Source organism: Filicampus tigris, chromosome 22 (assembly GCF_054856515.1).
Source record: "Filicampus tigris isolate MCC_2025a chromosome 22, RoL_Ftig_1.0, whole genome shotgun sequence".
Lineage (NCBI taxonomy): Eukaryota > Metazoa > Chordata > Actinopteri > Syngnathiformes > Syngnathidae > Filicampus > Filicampus tigris.
Window position 1 is genome coordinate 6,097,282 of NC_141238.1, and position 19,233 is coordinate 6,116,514.

The following is a 19,233-nucleotide window of genomic DNA, read 5'->3' on the forward strand; positions in this document are numbered from 1 at the left end:
TGTATAGGCTGCTAGAAATCTGGCTGATGTTGCTCTTACCTGAAAGCACTTATCCTTAGTTGTGGGGAGGGTATGAGAAACGGTACTGCGGTAAGGCTACTGAATACCTGCAAGAGACTGACACAGTTAGACAAATACGTACATGAACTGTGCATACACGTAACCAATTGCCAGAATACTGCAGAAAAATAATAATTACTAATCACAATGTGATATATTGAAATAACAATACCTTTATGGTTTTAATAGTATCAGCAGGCTGCAGATGACATCAAATCGTTGTGAATGAATGATATATATAAATTCAATTAACATCTTCAGGAAAAAAAGTGATTTAAGGGCAATGACAGCAGAAGCATGTGCTTTTATTATCATTTGTGATAATATTCTAATTTCTTTTCGCCGCCATTGTGCTGAGCAAACAGTCTTCAGAGCCCATTCCTTTGAAATGGTCCCCATCTGATATTGCAGAAGGTACATTTACCGAACAACGGGTGTATTGTTTGTTTCATTGATCGATGACGCACAGTTCAATGCGGCAGGGTGTTTCCAGTTTGTCATCTTATACAGTGCCTTGACATTAGCAAATAAGCAACGGCAGATTTCTTTATCCACATCATCCAATTTTGATGCACAACAGAGTAAAAATACAATTAGTTCACACGAATCATTTCCTGTAAATTCAAGCCCATTTAAAAAAAAAAAAAAAAGTGGTTTCTTTTTATGACGGTGACATGAATACATTTCAAGTGTGGGGAGATGGCTCATTTAAAACTGCCAGCATCATTGAAAACTGCATCTTTGGATCAACACTTTCACACGAAGCCACATTCAAGGGCGTTGTTTTTAAACTGCAGAATTGTGAGAGTGTTTTTCCTCTCCTGTTTTCATTGACAGCACACTCAGTCCTTTACTTCAATACAATAAAAAGAACGCTTGCACGTGAGCATTTGTGGACACAGAATGTGAGCTTCAACACCATTTCGGACAGAGTGGATAGTACACTGGCAAAGCCTATGTAACGTGTTGTTCACAAAAAGTCCACTGAATATCAGAATTTCGCTGTTTTAAATAGGGATGTAACGATTCATCGAAAATCGATTTCAAATCGACTCACCCGATTCATCGAAAATCGAATTGATTAAATTCATCTCGAAAATGATGTCTTGAAACGTTTTTTCATTCCAGATGCATAGCACATTATGGATGTGTGGATCAAATGATGCTTTTGCGCCAAACATGATTGCGTATTGCGTTTGTGGATGGCTGCAGAACCACACTAGTGCACAGAGACAAGCATGGTAGCAATTTTTTAAAAAATCGAATCAAAAATCGGGAACTGAAAATCGAAAATCGAATCGGGGCTTGAGTGAATCGTTCCATCCCTAATTTTAAACAAATCTTGCATGTGAGTTGCCAACTCAAAATGCTAAAAACGCTCGCGAAAAGTCGATGAGTGTCCTCTTCTGGACTAATTAGCAGTCACAGAATAAATGGAAGGCAGGGCCACTTGTGCTCCTGGTATCAACTCCCTGAGAAATGTCACAAAATATTCCAAATCCATTGGCCAAGGTGTAGGCACGGGAAAATAGAAAACGAGAAAAAGGGACCATGTTTTCCTCCTTTGTTTGGACTCGCTCAGGGTCAATGCCTGGGTCGGTAGGAACTGTAGTATCTGGGGTAGAGAGGAGTGTAGTGGCTAGAGTGACTGTATGATGTCGTGCCGGAAGGGCTGAGGTAGGCGGGTGAATAACTGTGGGAGGAAGCCGGGGAGTGGGAAGAAGAGTAGTGAGAGGATGACGAGGGAATATGATGCACCGAGGTGCCGGTTAGCCTGGATAAGGGACGAGTCCGGGGCGATGGGCTCCACAAAGAGCGTTTGAGCCCCAGCAGTGGCGATCGATAGGGCGACGAAGGGGCGGAGCCTGCTTGGTTAGGTCTGATTGTTGTCAGGGTAGTGCTTTGAGTATCTGGAGTGGCGTGTCTTGAAGGAGTCGAGGTAGGGGAGAAAGGAGATGTGATTCTGAAACTATGGGAATCAACGACAAACGTTCTCATCCCGAGGGTCCAACGTGACTGAGAAAGCCTCTGGGGGGTTGAGGACGGGGTTGACACCTCCAGAGGGCTTTCGGCCGCCAGAGTTTCAGGTGGCGAGGCGATGGCTGGTGATGATGGACTGCGACAGGGTATGTGTGATATAGGCGATGTCAGAGTTGAGGACGAGTCTGGAGCAGTAGAAACAACTGATGTCGGACTATTAAGGCAGGAAGGGGAGGAGCAACTGGGGACCAAAGCCGCACCGGAGTCCGGCGCCAGGTCCGAGGCCGAAGCTGAGGTCGCGAGACTTGCTTTGGGAGTGCTGGTCTTCCTGCGGGTCAGCCTGCTCCCACGGTTACGGTGCGTTTGCTCTTGATCGAATGCCAGGTCCTCGAGACGTTGGGTGAGGGCCAGTTTTTGTTGAATGGCCATTCGCAGGAGAGAGTTCAAGGTCTTCTTTTCATCCTCAGCTGCGGCTAGCTGTCTTTGCATCTCATCCAGCTGGGTCATGTACTCATCGCACCTGAGGGATAAAACCGTGTAATGAAAGAAGAAGTCAACCAAAACAATGTTTTATCTGCCTTAACTAGTCCAAACACAGCATTCTGATATGAGTTAAGCAGCAAAATCCACCCAGTTTTACCCATCTCAGGGGGCGGCCATTTTGTCACTTCTGTCGACTGAAAATGACATCACAACTTCTCAGGGCTCAGGCAACGACCAATCACGTCCCACCTGACCATGATTGGTCCTTACCTGAGGCCTGAGCAACTGTGGTGTCATTTTCAGTCGACAGAAGTGACAAAATGGCCGCCCCCTGAGATGGCTAGACACAAGTGTAAGGGTAGACCAAAACGATGAGCTTAATTAGAAGATGCTATATGTTCCTGTCAAGCTAGTTATAAATCCAAGTGAATTATCAACAAAGCTCGGTTTCATATAGGGGAGAAAACCCCCCGAAATGATTGATTCTGCTCACTGACCTGGTGGCGAACATTGCTCGTACAGAGGAGAAAGTGGCCGCGTCCTCTTTTAAGGCTTTCAGCTCGTTCCGTAGCTTCATCATTGTGTCGGTCACCATTGACTTTTCTGCCTCATACTTGCTTTTCAGGTTGGTAAGAGCCACCTCTGCTGTCTGGGGAAAAGACACACACGCATCAACGGAAACATCAGCACTAGCTAGCACTTCTCCAAGCTCAGTCGTCACTTCCCTCTGAGAAACGATGTAAGCTTGGGTAAACTTTCAAGTGGACTACTCTCCAAGTGTCAATGTAGATTTTCTACTGTATCGCCTTGGTGTGGGCAGTTCATTCAACAGCGATCAACCAAATGCTGACACAAGCAGCCAACAATTGTGCGACCCCACCTGTTTGTTAGCTTTGAGCACCAACCGGAGCGTGGCGATCTGCTCTCTCTTGGTGCTGAGCAGGGACTTGAGCTTCAAGATCTCCTCCAAGCAACTTTCTTTGTCCTTGTCGAGCAAAGGAGCCAGATCCCTTGCCGCAGCTCTCTGCCGGGACAGCTGAAGAGCCCTGTCCACCGCTCTCTGTAAGTGCTTTACCTGAAAATTGAGATTGGAACGTTTTGGAATGAAATCATACCCGAAGTAGGAAATGAAAACAAGTACCAGGCAGCAGAAATGGGAGTTACTCTTACCTGGTCTCTGATGATGGCATTGAGGTTGTAGATGTTCAAGGGCTCTCTGCGTAGCTCACCAGCTGGCTCCAGAGCGGGCGATGAGGACGACGAGGATGATGATGAGGCACTGATGCTTGGAGACCGTGTTGGAGGACTGCAGGGGGTCGGACTTCGCTCTGACCGACCCTGCGTGAGGTCCTTGTCCCCCTCCTTACTGTCCCTTCCGGATAGCGGTTCTTTGGACGGAGACTCAGAGGGGCTCCGTGACTCCCCGGAAGTTGAGGTTGTGGAGGTGGCGGTGGCCAGTCTCCTGGCAAGGCGTGGCGTGAGGAGAACTTTACTGTTGTCGGCGGACATGGCTTTGAGACTGGCACAAAGGCCCCTGAGCCCCCTGCCTTGTCTAGAATAGAAAATAAAAATGCTCAGGAGCTCCAAGTACAGTCGGGGATGTTTGCCTTTGTATGAATTAGGTCCTACTACTCAATTATTGTTTTTTGGATCAAATAAAACGGCGGTCAGACCTGTAGTAGTCCAGCATGACACGATTGGGCGTGTCGTTGTTGCACAGACAGACGTGATGGTAGAGCTGGGCAAGTTCCTCACTCAGCATCACCAGTTCATCCTGAGCAGCATTTAAAGCCCCTTGGCTCTCAACGGCTGCCGACTGAGCCGCCCGCAACTCAGCCTCCATACTAGAAATCTGACAAGAGCACATCTCAGTCAATAGAGGATTTGTTATGAGCATTATCACATTTTATTATTTTTTTTTTTACCAGAGTACTAGGGGTTTATTTGAAGGAGACATCCAGGTTCTTCTTAGCAAAGCAGCCCCAGATCACTACCATGTTTGATTGTTGGCATTGTGTTCTTATTATCAAATACTGTGCTATCTCACCGTCAGATGCATCACACCATGACACGAGACACGACATCTATTAGCTGTCAAATATGTAATTTTGAGGCGTTATGCTAATACAAAAAGATGGAGTATGTTAGCTTACCTTCTCTTTGCCTTCCTGGCAACTCTTTTCTAGCGCCGTTACCTTCCTCTCCAGTCTCTGTTGCGGGGCATTTAATCTTGGCTTCTCGTGCGCTACGCCTTCCCCACACTGAGCCAATCGATCCCGCAGGGCTTTCACTTGCGACTTGAGCTCAACCACCTCAGTCACAGCCACCTGGTATTTACACTGCAAGATCTCCAAACCTGGTGACTGGTGAGGAAATGCCGGACTTTTGTTCACATCCTCATCCTCCTCGTTTTTAGCTTCATTTTCGGTTTTCGTATCCGCGTCAAGTCCCTTGAGGTCTTCAGGGTTGAGCACGGAATCAAAACTGGTCCGGGCCCCTTGCTGCCCGCGGCGTAGGGCGGTGACCTTTTGGCTAAGGCGCAGGGTCTTCTCGTGCTGTTCGGACAGAGCACCCTGGGTGTGCTGGAGCTGAGTCTGGGATTCCTGCAAACTGGCTATCAGGGCTACTTTCTCATGTTCCACCTGAAAAGCGACACAATACAGGCAATTATTTGCTAAGTATATCATATTCGACTCTACAAAAGGGAACATTGTACCATTTAGTTTTTGCCTGGTTGCTTAAACTCACAGTCAACAGTTGTTGCTTGAGCTTCTGAACCTCGGGCAGGTTCATCTCGCTGAAGAGGTCCGACGTCGCCGCACCTTCGGCCGTACGACCCGTAACCCGGCAATCTCCATTCGCACCAGCCACCGACGCTGAAGCTGTTGCCATTCGTGTTGCGCCTTGGACGTGGCCATTACACCTAGAGGTTGAAAATAATTCAGGGACCAAATACAAACACTTGGAGAACATACATTTTAACTCAACAAATATATGTGGAGCTTGTCTCATGAATGCATTCGGACTAGTTTGTATTCAGTAGCACACGGCCACTCTACCACTGAGCCATGCCGCCCCCAAGTTGAGTTTTTATTAGTTTTAGTATTAGCTCTATTTTTTTCAATAGGTTTCTGTCTTGTGCAAGATACATTTTTTTAAAAGGTGATCACACCCACAGCGGCGCAGACGTCTCACTAGCATGTCAAATAGCTGGGAAATGGGTTTAACTATTTTACAGTAATGTGTGGAGTCCATTGAGAGGTTTCAGGCACCGAATATCAGGTTAGCATCATCATCAAGTTAAGGTTAAGTGCCGTATTGTTTTGACATTTTTCGACAATATTTAATAGGGGCTTATGTTTTTACACTTGTATGACATTTGCAAATGTTTAGTTAAACAAATCTGAGCTCCACCAGCTCCCCAGAATGGACGGCTGAATCGACCCTACGTAGAGGTTGGGCCGCAATACCTTGTTGGATCTTCTGCGGTTGGCGAGAGCAAAGTCGTCGGAGTAGCCGTGCCGCTGGGTGGGGCGGATGTGAACGTCAGGTGCGCGCTGCCAGTGTACGCCACATCGCACATGCTCAGATGGTGAACCAGCTCTCTGCGCAAGTGATTCTTCTGCTCACGCTCGCTCTTCAGAGACTCCAGCGCCTCCTCCAGATGAGAGTCAGAGATGTCCTTCAAACGCAGCGCATCCTGCAACTGGCTGTCCAGAACGTCTGTCTCCTCTTCCAAAACCTTGATTTCATGTTTCAAGCCTTCATATTCCACCTGAATCCGAGATACAGAAGCCGAGGTCAAAATTAGGGATGTTCCATACCTCTCAAATGTTAAGTATTCACTGATACCAAGTAACCGATACCACTAGTACTTTTGATAAATGGCATTTCATTTAACACAATGACAGCAAAATATGAAAAAGATGTTTCTTTCCGAAGCAGATGATGATAGACGATGTCAAATTTTGTCTGCCTGAGGTATCGGTGGCTGGTATCGGCAGCCTCCACGAACACTGACCTTAAAATAAGTTTGGTTTTCGCACCTGTTTTTTCCTGTGTTGCAGTGTTGAGTGTCTGAAAAATCAGTACCTGATTCTGCTTGAGGGTCGAAACCAGTTTCTGAAGCGAGATGTTCTCCTCTTCCAGCTCCGTGTAGTCCTGAATCAGCCTTGACTCTCGAAACTTGTACTCCCCGATCTCTTCTCGCACGCGGCTACGTTGCAACTCCAACATCTCGTTACTCTGCTGAGACAGCAGGAAAGTAAAAAGACCGATTTGCTTTCAAATTCTATGCCTATTCAATTCAATTAGCTCGTGAAGCCCAAATCAGAATGTCATTTATAATCGACCTCGCGATCGGTAGATTAATACGAAGCAGTACGCATTGTTTAAGATGCACTTTACCTCCCGCAGCTCCTGCAGCAGGCAGCTCAGGTGGTCATTGTCGGCCTGTGCATTGGCCGCAGTGGCCTGGCTGTGCTTGACCTCGGCCTGAAGCTCCAGGAGCCGGCCCATGTAGTAAGCTTCTTTGGTGGCAGACTCCTGCAGCAGCGTCTCCTCGTTGGTCTCGCCATCCTCGGCCACCTTACGCTGGGTGGAGTAGGCCTGACCAAATGCCTGGATGGAGCGAGAGAGCACAAAGCATTTCGAAATGTGAATTCCACAATTCCCGGTCCGTTAGTTATGTTTTCAGTGAGTTAGTACAATCTAAAAACAGTTGGGTTAAAAATGACACAATTTGGGGTCAAAAATGGACCGATCCACTATTTGTGTTAATTTGACACAACTTTCAAAAAACAGACAGTTTTGAAGAAAACAACACAAGAAAGTGGGTCAAATTGACCCAATTAGTGGAGCGGTCCATTTTTGAGCCAAAATTGTGTTATTTTTCTATTAGCTAATATTTTTGATAATCACAATAATAATATTTTTTATTAGCTATCTTAGTATCTATTAGCTATCTATACATAGTTAAAAATAACACAATTTTGGCACCGATGGCATAGCTCTCCATAGACAGTTAAAAATAACCCAATTTTGGCTCAAAAATTGACCGATCCACTTATTGGGTCAATTTGATCCACTTTCTTGTGTTGTTTTGTACAAAACAGTCCATTTTTTGTTGTTTGCTAAAACAACCCCCAAAAATTATAATTTCGTTCAAAACAACCCAAAATATGTTGTTATTGTTATTTTTAACTATCTATCGATAGCTAATAAAAAATAACACGATTTTGTGTTACACTGTGTATGTATTTTGGCCCTAAATTGTGTTATTTTTAACCCAACTGCTTTTAGAGTGTAGATAGCTCATTTTTCCTTCCAAAAGAGCACAGCTGACAAATTCCTCCTTTATTCCCTTTCCATCACGCTATTAAAAATGAAAATAAGAGTGCACCGGTGCTCAGGGAGAGATTAGGGTGGAGTAATGGAAAATAAATGGCGAAGGGGAGTGGATAAAGGGAGGAGGGATAATCAGATTTAAAAATACTTCATTCCCTTGGCATCGGTCCTTTGTTTTACTGTCCTCGTCCTGTCATTGCTTCAGTGTTCTCAACACCACTCCAAACACGAGCCGGTCATCATTTTTTTTTTTTTTTCATCGGCCAATGTGAAACTCAAAAGAGAAATGATTGGAGCTTCCTTTCATGCATGAGATTTAACACAGACAACAGAAAATGCAAAAACATTTTTTGCTTCTGAAACGAAAATATTTTTGTTTACGAGCAGGGCTCCGGACAGTTCAACTTAATTTTACATTCAGGAACTTAAAGTGTGGTAAAAAAAAAAAAAAAAAATTGTCATATTGACGCACTGTCCTCTGATGTGAAATACAATCTATGTTGAAGATTCCTGATGAAATTATCATGACCTCGTTGTTATGAATAATTCATGAGTCTGCTTCCACACTGCCTACGTGAGTGCGTGGCGGGCACAACATGCATTTTTCAGGCCGATAGTGCTTCTGGTTGCGGCTGTGTTATTCACAACCAGGAGCGCTAGAGGCCGGGAAGTTACAGCTTCAAAACATTCATAAAGACAAGGCAAACGATAAAGCGCTTATAACGCCACACAGCAGCGCAACACTTCAACTTGACCGAAAATAGTCGCCGTTTGATGCCAAAGTTATTCTCGCGTCGTCCTCAAACCTCAGTCGAAAGCTGACCGGCAGTATCCGGTGACATCGTGCCAAGCGGCGAGGCGTGTCATTGACGGTGACATAACAGAACAGTGGCAGAGCATCCTTACGAGCTAAGTGCTCCTTCTGTTTTTAGCGCATTTTTCATCAACACGCCGCTCCCTCCAAATACATCACAAACAAATTCACTTCCAGCCCTTTTCAGTCAAACTATTGGAACGCCTTCAAGATCCGTTTGAACAAGACTGAGGCTAATCTGAAAAACAACACTCATTAGATTACAGTGCTGATTTATACCAGACAGACCCATTATTGATTATGCTCTAAATCCTCATTCAACACATCTTAAACAACCACTCGGTTTGTTGTTTTAGCCACATTATGATAATCAGTCTGTATGTCGAGGTTCAAATGTGACTCAGACACACTTGCATTGTATTGATACCGATAATATTGCTAATCACGTCAATTTCTTATTTATTCAATTATTTTGCACGCTGTCATATTTCATCTGTCATATTTTTCCATCCCTCTCTTTCTGCCTTCTTCCTCTCTTGAGCTTGTAGAAAATATTTTGAAATGATGTTACTGGTCTATAAATTATCAAATGGCTTAGGCCCTGAATACATAAGAGAAATGCTCATGGAATGTAAACCCAGGAGAATTGTGGGATCAAATTTTAGTGGGTCCCAGAGTACTAAGCACAAATGGTGCATCAGCATTTAGATGTTACGCTGCACACAAATGGAATAAGTGGCCAACAAAACTAAGCCCCAAGAGTAAATGCTTATAATCAATTTGTCCAAAATCAGGTTCTTGCGCTGTTTGTTCTTAAAGTGGGAGTCAACGCAACATTTTTTTTTCAAGAATATGTTCTATGCAAGCCCACTAGTTGAAACAGGGCATTCTGATAAATATTGCGTTTGTGGAATAAGTGTTAATCCACTCGTTTTAGCCATCCCCGGGGGCTGCCATTTTGTCTTCTGTCGACCGAAAATGACATCACAACTGCTCACAACGACTAATCACGGCTCAGATTCAGAAAACAGGTCCGCCGTGATTGGTCCTTGTGAGCAGTTCTGATGTCATTTTCAGTCTACAGAAGACAAAATGCCCCCCCCCCCCCCCCCCCCAGAGATGGCTAAAAACGAGTACATTTTGCTGCTTAATTTATATTCCACAAACGCAAAATCAATCAGAATGCCGTGTTTCAACTAGTGGGCCTGCTGGGAACATATTCTTGAAAAAAAATATGTTTGGGTTGACTTAAAGTAATTTTCACAAAATTAGGCGATATGACCCAGAAATATTTCGTGAAAGTCTGTCTGAACTTTAAACTATTCTCCCGCATGCTCTCTAAAATGGCTTTTCAAGTTAGTCTTATAACAATACTTGACTTTTTCCAACAAAGCCCTCGCCCTGCTGAGCCCACCTCCTGCAGCTGTTCCAACTCCAGCCTCAGCGCCTCCTGATCGGCCTCCAGCTCGGCATACTGCTGCTTCAACCTCTGGTTCTCCTCCAGAACCGCCAGCCCGCACTCCGCCGCCCGGATCTTCTCTCGGTTGGCCTCCGCCAGCTCCCGGGTCAGACGCTCCACCTCGGCCCGGCACTGCTCCACCGTGTCTCCGCATCCTCCTGCTGTTCCACCGGCGGCCATCGCCCCTCTCCTCCCTCCCTGCGTCGGATGAGCGGAACTGCGCGTCCGCAGGAGGGAGAAACAGCAGACTACAAATCCACACCGCCACCCTCTGAGGATAAAGCTGCGTGGAAAACAATCAACCCCCGCAAATATCCACTAAGTGCCCTCATCCTCATCGCCAGATAGAGTCATCTTCAGCCATATGACGCTGAAAGTGATGCAGCGCTCATGATCCGCATCCGCGTCCACTCCCTCTGTTTTCTGCTTATTCACCAGCTTCAAGCCGCCATCTGTGTCCGCAGCCGAGAAGCAAGGCATCCCCTTTGTTGTGATCCAGCTGCATATACAGTAACGAGACTACAGTTATGACTACGGCACTGCCTATAGTGACACGCTCGGGTCTATAGGACCGCATGCGCGCTCACATCGCATGAACGCCTGTAAAATATTTCAGGAAAAAAAAAACAAAAACGGAAAGAATCCTCAAATAATGCAAACTCACAAAGATACAGTTAAAATGGAAATAGTATAATCTATTTATTATTAATTCGGTTTTAGTATTAACGGTGTGGTAATTATACCTCAATGGAAAACCTATCAGTTCACTTTATTGATGAGAATAAAGGTGTGCAATTTCATGCAAACCATATGTGAGTAAAATATATCAGAAATCACGAATTACTACAGTGGTATAGGAGCAGTAGCAGCAACAGCCGCTATTGTTGATTAATTGAGCCAATAATATTGCAACTGTTTTAATTTTATTTCATTGCAACAAGAAAATGACACAATAGCATAAAAAATAAAAAAGCATGTGCTGTACACAAATAGACATTTACTGTATTGTAATTTATCGTAACATATTGTGTGAGTATTATAGTGTCCAGCAGGGGGCAGAAGACATCAAGTTCCCAAAGTACTAGGGCACCGCCTCAAAATAAAACACATCGTGACGGTGTCTCTTATGTCGTTAAAATACAATAAAAAAAAACTGCAACGCTGAATTCAAATATTTTAGAACTCGTACAAAATGCACACACAAATCGTTGAATTGTGACACAGCATCTCAAAACCGTATTTCAATTTAGACTATTATTATTATTATTATTTATTTTGTACAAGCCAAACCATCTAAATAGGTGCGTTTGTAAAAAACAATACCTTTGGACATGGTCTAGTAACAGAAGCGGCAGTAACACACGCTGGTTTAAAATATGTTAAGTCATACTACCCTTATAAACAAATATTTTATTTTGAAAATGTTTCCCCGGAAGTGTAACCCTGCTATGGCAAGCGGAATGCCGGGTTTTATTAACCCCGCAGTAATTCCAACGCATTGCACGTTGCTAGTTAGTTGCTATGTTGTAGCTATTAGCACGATAGCCATTCCTTTGCTGGGAGGGAGACCCGCCGTTCAAGTTTGGCAAAATACGCTGTGAATTTTCTCCTGTTTATACACATTAAACAGTCACCAACTGGCAATTTCAATACAACGGATCTCGCCTCGTAAACTTCGAGCGTGTTTCCCTTCCTCTGTTAGCTTCACCAGATAGCTAGCAGCTAAAGTGCCACCCGGTTCTTGCCCCTTTCAGTGCGAACCGTCACCTGCCCGGCTGGAGGACCATGGCGATGAGACAGACTCCGCTCACTTGTTCTGGTCACACCCGGCCTGTGGTGGATTTGGCCTTCAGTGGAATCACTCCTTATGGCTACTTTCTCATTAGCGCCTGCAAAGGTGAGACTGGCACTCCATGTACTGTAGTCTCTGTAATTTTTATGCTCGGGTTATGTAACTCGGACTGTAATGCTACTCAGGACCTGCTGTCAATTTCATGTGTCGTTTTATTGTGATCAAATTATTTGATCTACTTCTCCTTATCACTCTTCTTCATTTCTACTTGTTTCTAATCTGTTATGGCCATTATTAATAGCAGTCTGTCTTTGGTGTAGCCCCCCAACAATTTAAACAAGCGGTGGTGCAACCCCTGCTCAAGAAGCCTGGCCTTGATCAAAATGTTTTGCCAAATTTCAGGCCCATTTCTAAGCTGCCTTTTTGTTTGAAAAAATCTGGAGAAAGTGGTGCGCCCTCACCTGAGTTGACATTTTTCTTGGATGACCATAACGTTGTGGAGGTTCTGCAGGATGCTGTCGATCACAGCATTCTGTTGGCTTGTTTTCAGCACCAGGTGTGCATTTGTGGAAATGTACTAGAGTGGTTTCGAGTCCATATGGCTGACAGAATGTTTTGTGTTAGCCTTGGTTCCTCTGAGTCCCGCTCTGCCCCACTGCAGTAAGGTGCTCCTCAGGGTTCCATTTTAGGGCCCCTTCTGTTTTCATTGTATTTGTTGCACTTGGCTTCCATCTTAAGAAAATTAATTCCACTGCTATGTAGATGCCAGATCTATGTCCTGCTGAGCAAAAAGGATACTTTCTCATTAAGGGGATTTTTGTGCTGTCTGGAGGAAATCAGGGGCTGGATGCCACTGAATTTCTTTAAATGTAAATAAATGTTCATATAAATGAAAAGAAAACAGAAGTTATGCTGTTTGGTGTTCCCAGTGGGTGCATGTATGAGTTATTTTTACTCCACGTGCATCACTTTGTATGCAGCAATGTGTTCTTTAAAATGCTGTATAAATCACTTTGCTTTTATCTTTTGTTTAGATGGCAAGCCCATGTTGCGCCAGGGAGACACAGGGGACTGGATTGGAACGTTTCTGGGTCACAAAGGTGCTGTCTGGGGAGCCACTCTGAACACTGACGCCACCAAGGCAGCCACCGCTGCGGCCGACTTCTCAGCGTGAGTGGACAAATACACTTTGAGCCAAATTTCGTTTTGGTTAGAGACTGCTGTGCCAACACAACTGCACCCAAAAGCATCCACTGATCTTAAAATTATTGGAGTTACGTTTTATGGTAGACTTGTAGAGTTTATGTTGGTATAGGCCCCATGATTTAAGATGTCTATGTATTCTTCCTCTGGACTTACTGATATCAATTGATCATAATGAATAACTAGCATGACAAATCTTTCGTTCTGCACTTATTATACTTTCCAGAAAAGTGTGGGATGCAGTCAGTGGTGACGAAGTCCTCACGTTGGCACACAAACACATTGTAAAGACAGTCACCTTTACTCAGGTGAGGGTGGAAGTCTTAATCATTTAAAGTCGACATTTACTCATTTACACTCGGTATTTATATAACTATGTCAAACGTATTTCCTCCTAGGACAGTAACTGTCTATTGACTGGAGGAAATGATAAGCTCCTGCGCATCTATGACCTCAGTAGCCCAGATGCAGGTGAGTAAATAAGTGAAATTCCGTTTTATTTTAGGCTGTGGTGTCAGGGTATGAGGAAAAATAAAAAATATTCTTTGCTCGTGTCACATGTTTTGTGTCTCCAGCGCCACAGGAGATTGCCGGTCATACCTCGCCTATCAAGAAGGCCCTTTGGTGTAATGACGACAAACAGATTCTCTCAGCAGCAGAGGATAAAACCATACGGTCAGTGAATCCAGGAGCAGAGAATGACGTTAGAATGAAAATCGGAAATACTCCTGGCTGCAGCGGTAAACGAAACGTGCAACAACTGTATTATCAATCAAACTGTTATTGATTGTTGATCATTACCAGACTGTGGGACAGGACCTCCATGGAGGTGGTGAAGACACTGACGTTTGACACATCCGTGAGCAGCATGGAGTACGTGGTTGAAGGCGAGATTCTTGTGATCACATACGGAAAGACGATCGCTTTCTATAATGCTCTCAGGTATGGCACAGTGAGTCTGGACCACGCCCTTGAAAAAAATCCAGAGAGCTAGCGCTAACATTTCAGAAGCGAATGTTCATTTTCATTTTAAAATAATCTATTTTCTAAGTGTGCTGTTTAAAAAACAAAACAAAAAAAACAATGCTTTGGGCTAAACCTCACAATTCACAACAAAGGTTGAATGACTGATTTAAAAAAAATTTTTTTTCACCTGCAAATGTAATTATTCAGCCTTGACCTGATCAAGTCTGTGGATGCCCCAGCTACCATCAACTCGGCATCCCTCCACCCAGAAAAGGACTTTTTCGTTGCTGGTGGAGAGGACTTCAAGCTCTATAAATTTGACTACAGCACCAAGGAAGAGCTGGGTGAGAGCTTTTCCGGTTTCTTCTGGACAGATTACGTCTGAATCAGACTACGTGAAACATTTAGCATTTTACTACGGGCCTTTATTACGTGATGCCGTTCAGCAGTTTGTGTACATGATTCTCAAAAGTAAAGCGTCTTTTTTTTTTTTTTTTGTTCTCCCACCCGCAGAATCCTACAAAGGTCATTTTGGTCCCGTGCACTGTGTCCGCTTCAGTCCGGATGGCGAGCTGTACGCCAGCGGCTCTGAAGATGGCACACTTCGTCTGTGGCAAACGGCAGTAGGGAAAACCTACGGCCTCTGGAAATGTGTTCTTCCTGGTAATCCTCCTGATTGAGAGCCATTTTTAAATATATATATTAGGGTTGTCAAAATTGAAAGCATTAACTATGGAGATTAATTTAAATTTCATAATGCACTAAAAAAGATGAACTCTTGTTTTATTTACTTCCTGTAGCAGCTGACCTCTGCTCACTGTGCAGCCAAACTCACACTAATATATCTTAAGCAAGGCACGGCATACATATGATATCATGCACATTTTAATCTAGTACTAATTTAATTTTTTTTTTTTTTTAAATCTTGGTAAAAGTGCAGTTCATTATGTTAATTGGCATTGTTTATTGATAAATAAAGCACGACCAAATATAGATTTCTTTTTTTTTTTTAGGCAGATTCCAATATTTGGCAGGAAAAAACGGATTAATTGGCAGATTATTTAAAAAATATATATTTATAATGAAAAAATAACATTTTGGGTTCCTAAACAACTAAGATATAAATTACAGGCGAAACATTTGGCTTTTTTTTTTTAAATTTTTTTTTTTAATACTTTAACTTTACAACGGAGAGGAATTTCAATTACAAAAAAAAAAATGGAAAAAGCATGAACAGATGAATTTAGCTCCAGATTCAGGCCATCATAAGTGACATTACTGGCAAAACAGGATTTCTGTATTTCAAGTCAATCACCACTTATATTTTGTACCACTCTTCAGAGGACCTCGCGGCGGAGAACTCGGAGCAGATATACACTTCGCCTCCTGAAATAAAAGCCTAAAGAGAGAAGCGCGCTGCTGATTGGGAAAAGCAAGACCGAAGGAAGACGCAGCTGACACGGTGGTCCCGGTTGAGTTCTATCAGGCCCCAGCAAGGTGAAGAGTCCAGAGCATCTGCATCTATCAGGAACTGATGTTGAAAATATGGCCAAGTTGTCTGTCATGAAACACACTCTGACACACACATACACACAGGTTTATACAGGCATGTCGATAAAAAGGGCTAGAGAGACAAGCAGTAGAGCTTTACGTGTGTGTCGCTCATTCATAGCTGCCTGCTTTCTCTCTGATCAGCCTGGTACGTATGTCTGCTTAAACGTTTATACATGTGGACATTGCAAAGTTCCATTTTGGTTATATTTCGGTCTGTATTTATGAGCTGGACCCAGGATTTTGTTTTCAGTTCAATCACAATGCAAGAGCCTGTTGTGCTTTGTTAAAGAGCTTTTGTTTTAATTGCATTAAGGATTCGCCGCTGCTGTACTCGTTAAGTAAAAGACAAGTTAATTGTACATGTCAAAGAATGTTTTGTGACAAAGTGGAAAAGGAAGAAATGGCACCTTTTTCCTTTTTGGTTGGTTTATCATAAACCAGTGGTTGAATAAAGAAATGACGCTGTTTTATTTCAATGTAACGCACTCAAAGACAGTCGGTACTTTGTAGTTATTTCTTGAGAAAATGAAAGTGAGAATTTTTATCTTTAAAGTGGAAATCAACCCTAATGTATTTTTTTTCCAAGAATATGTTACCAGCAGACCCACTTGTTGAAACACGACATTCTGATCAATATCGCGTTTGTGAAATATGAATTAAGTAGCAAAATCCACCGCTTTTTAGCCATCTCAGGGGGCGGCCATTTTGCCACTTGTATCGACTGAAAATGACATCACAACTACTCAGGGCTCAGGTAACGACCAATCACGGCTCAGCTTCAGAAAACAGGTCAGCCCCGATTGGTCGTTACCTGAGCCCTGAGTAGTTGTGATGTCATTTTCAGTCGACAGAAAACAAAATGGCCGGCCTCAGAGATGGCTAAAAATGCAATATTTGTCAGAATGCCTTGTTTCAACTAGTGAGCTTGCAAAGAATATATACTTGAAAAAAAAAAAATGTTTGGGTTGACTTCCGCTTTAAGACGTAATCAATAATCGCTACTACATAAATATGCGATCTAAATCAGCACTTTTGAAAAATATCAAAAAGATATTGGACGTTGACCTTTGCATTTCGCACATTAGTAGATACAGCGCTGCAAACAAGTCCAAACCAGATCTGCTGGCTAATCACATTTATTATTGGAAAGGTGGCAGTGATGCTATTGACAGTGGCAACATCAGATTTCATCAGATGTTCTTCTTGCCCCGCCCCCTACGCTATCATCATTCTGAAAAATGGCACTGTTGGTGGAGCTACAACTGCTTACGGCAGCGTTTTTAATTCAGAAATATTTACAGTGTACTACATCCAGTCAATGAACGCGCTGAATTGATCGGTGGCCTCCGTTCATTCACACTCCCGCATCCGCCTCCCCGTTCATCAAATTGGCGTGACCTATCGCTGCCGGCATCGGGAAGAGGGGGGAACTGGGAGGATTTCTCGTCTCGAGGATATAAATACAAGGAGGAAGAGCAGCAGAAGTGATTCGGGACCTTTTCACCCTTCTCTGCTTGGCCTCCGGACACCAAACTTGTGAGATATCTTGCACCATGAAAGTAAGTAGTCTTAAGATTCTCTTAACGCTTTGATGGACACCTTCAGCGACGTATTTCTTTAAGACAATTGATTTATATTATTGTCATGCTGTAGCATGATCTGGAGTATTAAAATGATTCCTCCTCTCTACCCCCCACAGGGTTTAAAGACCTTCACTTTAAATTATATTCTCACTTTCTTACTGGTTGCATTTGTCACGCAAACCTGCAGTGCACCGAAGGTTTGTTTTTCTTTTTTTTTCTTTTTTTTTTTTCCTGAAACTCCCAAAGACAAATCCATATTTTTTTGTAAAATATATTGTATGTTATAATATAAATATAAGTTGAAAGTTTTTTGTTTTTTTTTCTTGCTTTAAGGGATCTTTCCAGAGGAGAAACTGGACACCGCAGGCTATGCTGTATCTTAAAGGCACTCGTACGTACTGCAGCTCAATTCACGTTTGAGTTTATTACAAGTTTTGTCCTGCGAGTTTCATACGGTGCTTTTTGAATCCGTGCAATTTCTCAGAAGGACGCAGGTTCATCTCAGAGGACCGAAAAGAGGGAGACGTGTATGACACTTTGCACTTAGGTACGTACTTTGACGACTATAAGACTGAATTGAAAAGTATTTCTGCCAATCAGCTGGCATTTAAACTTCAATATGTCAAAGAGATTTTTTTTCATATATAATGTATGTTTTAATGGAGTGTTTACTCACAAAAACATGTAGACCCTAAATTGTCCATTGGACGCCTAATGAGGACATTTGGTACCGAAGAAGAAATTCTGTATATGTTTATGTTTATTGTTGCTATTATTAATCAGTTACTGAGTCAGTTATGTCTATAGATTTTGATTTTGATGACCAAAGGGAACGCAATGAAATAGCTGCAAAAAAAAAAATAGACATTAGCAGTTTTCCACTTAATTACATTTTTAAAAAAATCAACATTATCAATATGATACAAGAAGCCATAATCACGGTTCATTAAAACAACCAGATATTAAATACAATAGAATCCGATTTTTTTAACTGTTATTTTTAGAAAACGCCTCTCACACAACTTTATGTAAATAATCTTGTGGACAATTGGAACAAATTTCAATTATTCATAATAAATCGGTACTTGTGTTTGTTTCCTAACAGAAACCCGCAGTCAGAACACAGAGAAGCTGAGTGTGGACCAGGCTGCCACTATTTTGCTCAACTTTTTGCAGCAGGCCAGGGATGGAGGTAAGAATAGCACTGAGTAAAAAAAAAAAATACTGCTCCAACTGAAACGCGATTGTCTCGACGTCTCGTTCTTTTTTCTCATAGCAGATGAAAACCCAGAGGAAGTGTACTTTCAGGAGATGCCAGTTTGGAAGAGGGATTACTTCTGAAAGCGGTCCACTTCCCGATTCGACGGATGTCGCCATTCATTTCTGTACGAGGGAGAAGACCAGATGTTTTGTACATTGTATCACCAAATCTGAAAACTGTATATTTGAAATGTGACGTTTTAATAAACTGAATTTAAACCCATAGGGCGATCTGTGTGACATTATCTGAAGTTGCGCTCATGAGTTGAATATAAGCCGTTCTTGAATATAATCACTATCCAGTTCAAGAGCTGTATAAACTATCAATCCATCCATTTTCTATTACAATTTTATTATTGTGTCTGTAGGTTGCATGCCGAGAAATATTTAAATATAAGTTAACCAAACCACAATTGGATAATGATATTAGTATAGTACTGCATTTTCAAAATGTAAAACTAAATCCATACAATAAAACCTATTTTTATGAAGGCAATATCTTAGCACTTGTTTGGCATTTGACTCAACAAGTGTCTTTGTGTCTGTCTGAAATAAATTAATTCGAGTTATAAAGTTTATAAATTTATGTCTGATGCAGTGTGAGCTGGCTGGCGGCCAAAAATGGGTATTCCAGCTTCCTCCCGCAATCTGAAACAGGCATGTTATGGGACAGGCCCCAGCTCACCGGCAACCCAAGTGAGGATAAGCGGTACCGTACAGTAAATGGACGGAT

The 19,233-nt window shown here is 42.8% G+C and overlaps 3 protein-coding genes across 6 annotated transcripts; 2 read left to right on the forward strand and 1 right to left on the reverse strand.

Annotated features, from left to right (window-relative positions):
• Window positions 1-333: 333 nt before the first annotated feature.
• On the reverse strand, window positions 334-10,721 carry LOC147126669 (protein bicaudal D homolog 1-like). Of its 2 annotated transcripts, none has more exons than XM_086022773.1 (11): window positions 10,098-10,721; window positions 6,931-7,143; window positions 6,616-6,768; window positions 5,994-6,298; window positions 5,272-5,446; window positions 4,677-5,165; window positions 4,197-4,375; window positions 3,694-4,075; window positions 3,404-3,598; window positions 3,021-3,172; window positions 334-2,560 (listed from the first exon to the last, which is right to left on the reverse strand). In XM_086022773.1, the coding sequence occupies exons 1-11, from the start codon at window positions 10,320-10,322 to the stop codon at window positions 1,645-1,647; spliced, it is 3,384 nt and encodes a 1,127-aa protein (XP_085878899.1). In that variant the 5' UTR covers window positions 10,323-10,721; the 3' UTR covers window positions 334-1,644. The 2 variants fall into 2 exon arrangements, with proteins under 2 accessions (XP_085878899.1, XP_085878898.1); XM_086022772.1 differs by having other exon boundaries at window positions 6,616-6,771.
• An 876-nt stretch (window positions 10,722-11,597) lies between these two features.
• strap (serine/threonine kinase receptor associated protein) lies at window positions 11,598-16,138 on the forward strand. The gene is made up of 9 exons (XM_086023035.1): window positions 11,598-12,039; window positions 12,969-13,104; window positions 13,364-13,445; window positions 13,536-13,608; window positions 13,713-13,812; window positions 13,942-14,079; window positions 14,311-14,447; window positions 14,617-14,766; window positions 15,445-16,138. The coding sequence occupies exons 1-9, from the start codon at window positions 11,928-11,930 to the stop codon at window positions 15,504-15,506; spliced, it is 990 nt and encodes a 329-aa protein (XP_085879161.1). The 5' UTR covers window positions 11,598-11,927; the 3' UTR covers window positions 15,507-16,138.
• Window positions 16,139-16,440: 302 nt separating this feature from the next.
• spx (spexin hormone) lies at window positions 16,441-18,725 on the forward strand. 3 transcript variants are annotated; one of them, XM_086022452.1, is made up of 6 exons: window positions 16,441-17,216; window positions 17,357-17,437; window positions 17,574-17,631; window positions 17,725-17,787; window positions 18,346-18,432; window positions 18,517-18,725. In XM_086022452.1, the coding sequence occupies exons 1-6, from the start codon at window positions 17,211-17,213 to the stop codon at window positions 18,579-18,581; spliced, it is 360 nt and encodes a 119-aa protein (XP_085878578.1). In that variant the 5' UTR covers window positions 16,441-17,210; the 3' UTR covers window positions 18,582-18,725. The 3 variants fall into 3 exon arrangements, with proteins under 3 accessions (XP_085878578.1, XP_085878576.1, XP_085878577.1); XM_086022450.1 differs by having other exon boundaries at window positions 16,441-17,437; XM_086022451.1 differs by having other exon boundaries at window positions 16,441-17,437; window positions 18,520-18,725.
• The last annotated feature ends 508 nt before the right edge of the window (window positions 18,726-19,233 follow it).

Excerpts from the sequence above, each read along its gene's own strand:
- LOC147126669 (XM_086022772.1), bottom strand. The coding sequence starts at position 10,322 with ATGGCCGCCGGTGGAACAGCAGGAGGATGCGGAGACACGGTGGAGCAG. Across the intron at positions 4,076-4,196 it reads GTCATGCTGGACTACTACAG|ACAAGGCAGGGGGCTCAGGG; the intron begins GTCTGACCGCCG and ends TTTCTATTCTAG. Across the intron at positions 3,599-3,693 it reads ATGCCATCATCAGAGACCAG|GTAAAGCACTTACAGAGAGC; the intron begins GTAAGAGTAACT and ends CTCAATTTTCAG.
- strap (XM_086023035.1), top strand. The coding sequence starts at position 11,928 with ATGGCGATGAGACAGACTCCGCTCACTTGTTCTGGTCACACCCGGCCT. Across the intron at positions 12,040-12,968 it reads TCTCATTAGCGCCTGCAAAG|ATGGCAAGCCCATGTTGCGC; the intron begins GTGAGACTGGCA and ends TCTTTTGTTTAG. Across the intron at positions 14,767-15,444 it reads CTGGAAATGTGTTCTTCCTG|AGGACCTCGCGGCGGAGAAC; the intron begins GTAATCCTCCTG and ends ACCACTCTTCAG.
- spx (XM_086022450.1), top strand. The coding sequence starts at position 17,312 with ATGATCTGGAGTATTAAAATGATTCCTCCTCTCTACCCCCCACAGGGT. Across the intron at positions 17,788-18,345 it reads GTATGACACTTTGCACTTAG|AAACCCGCAGTCAGAACACA; the intron begins GTACGTACTTTG and ends GTTTCCTAACAG. Across the intron at positions 18,433-18,516 it reads GCAGCAGGCCAGGGATGGAG|CAGATGAAAACCCAGAGGAA; the intron begins GTAAGAATAGCA and ends TTTTTCTCATAG.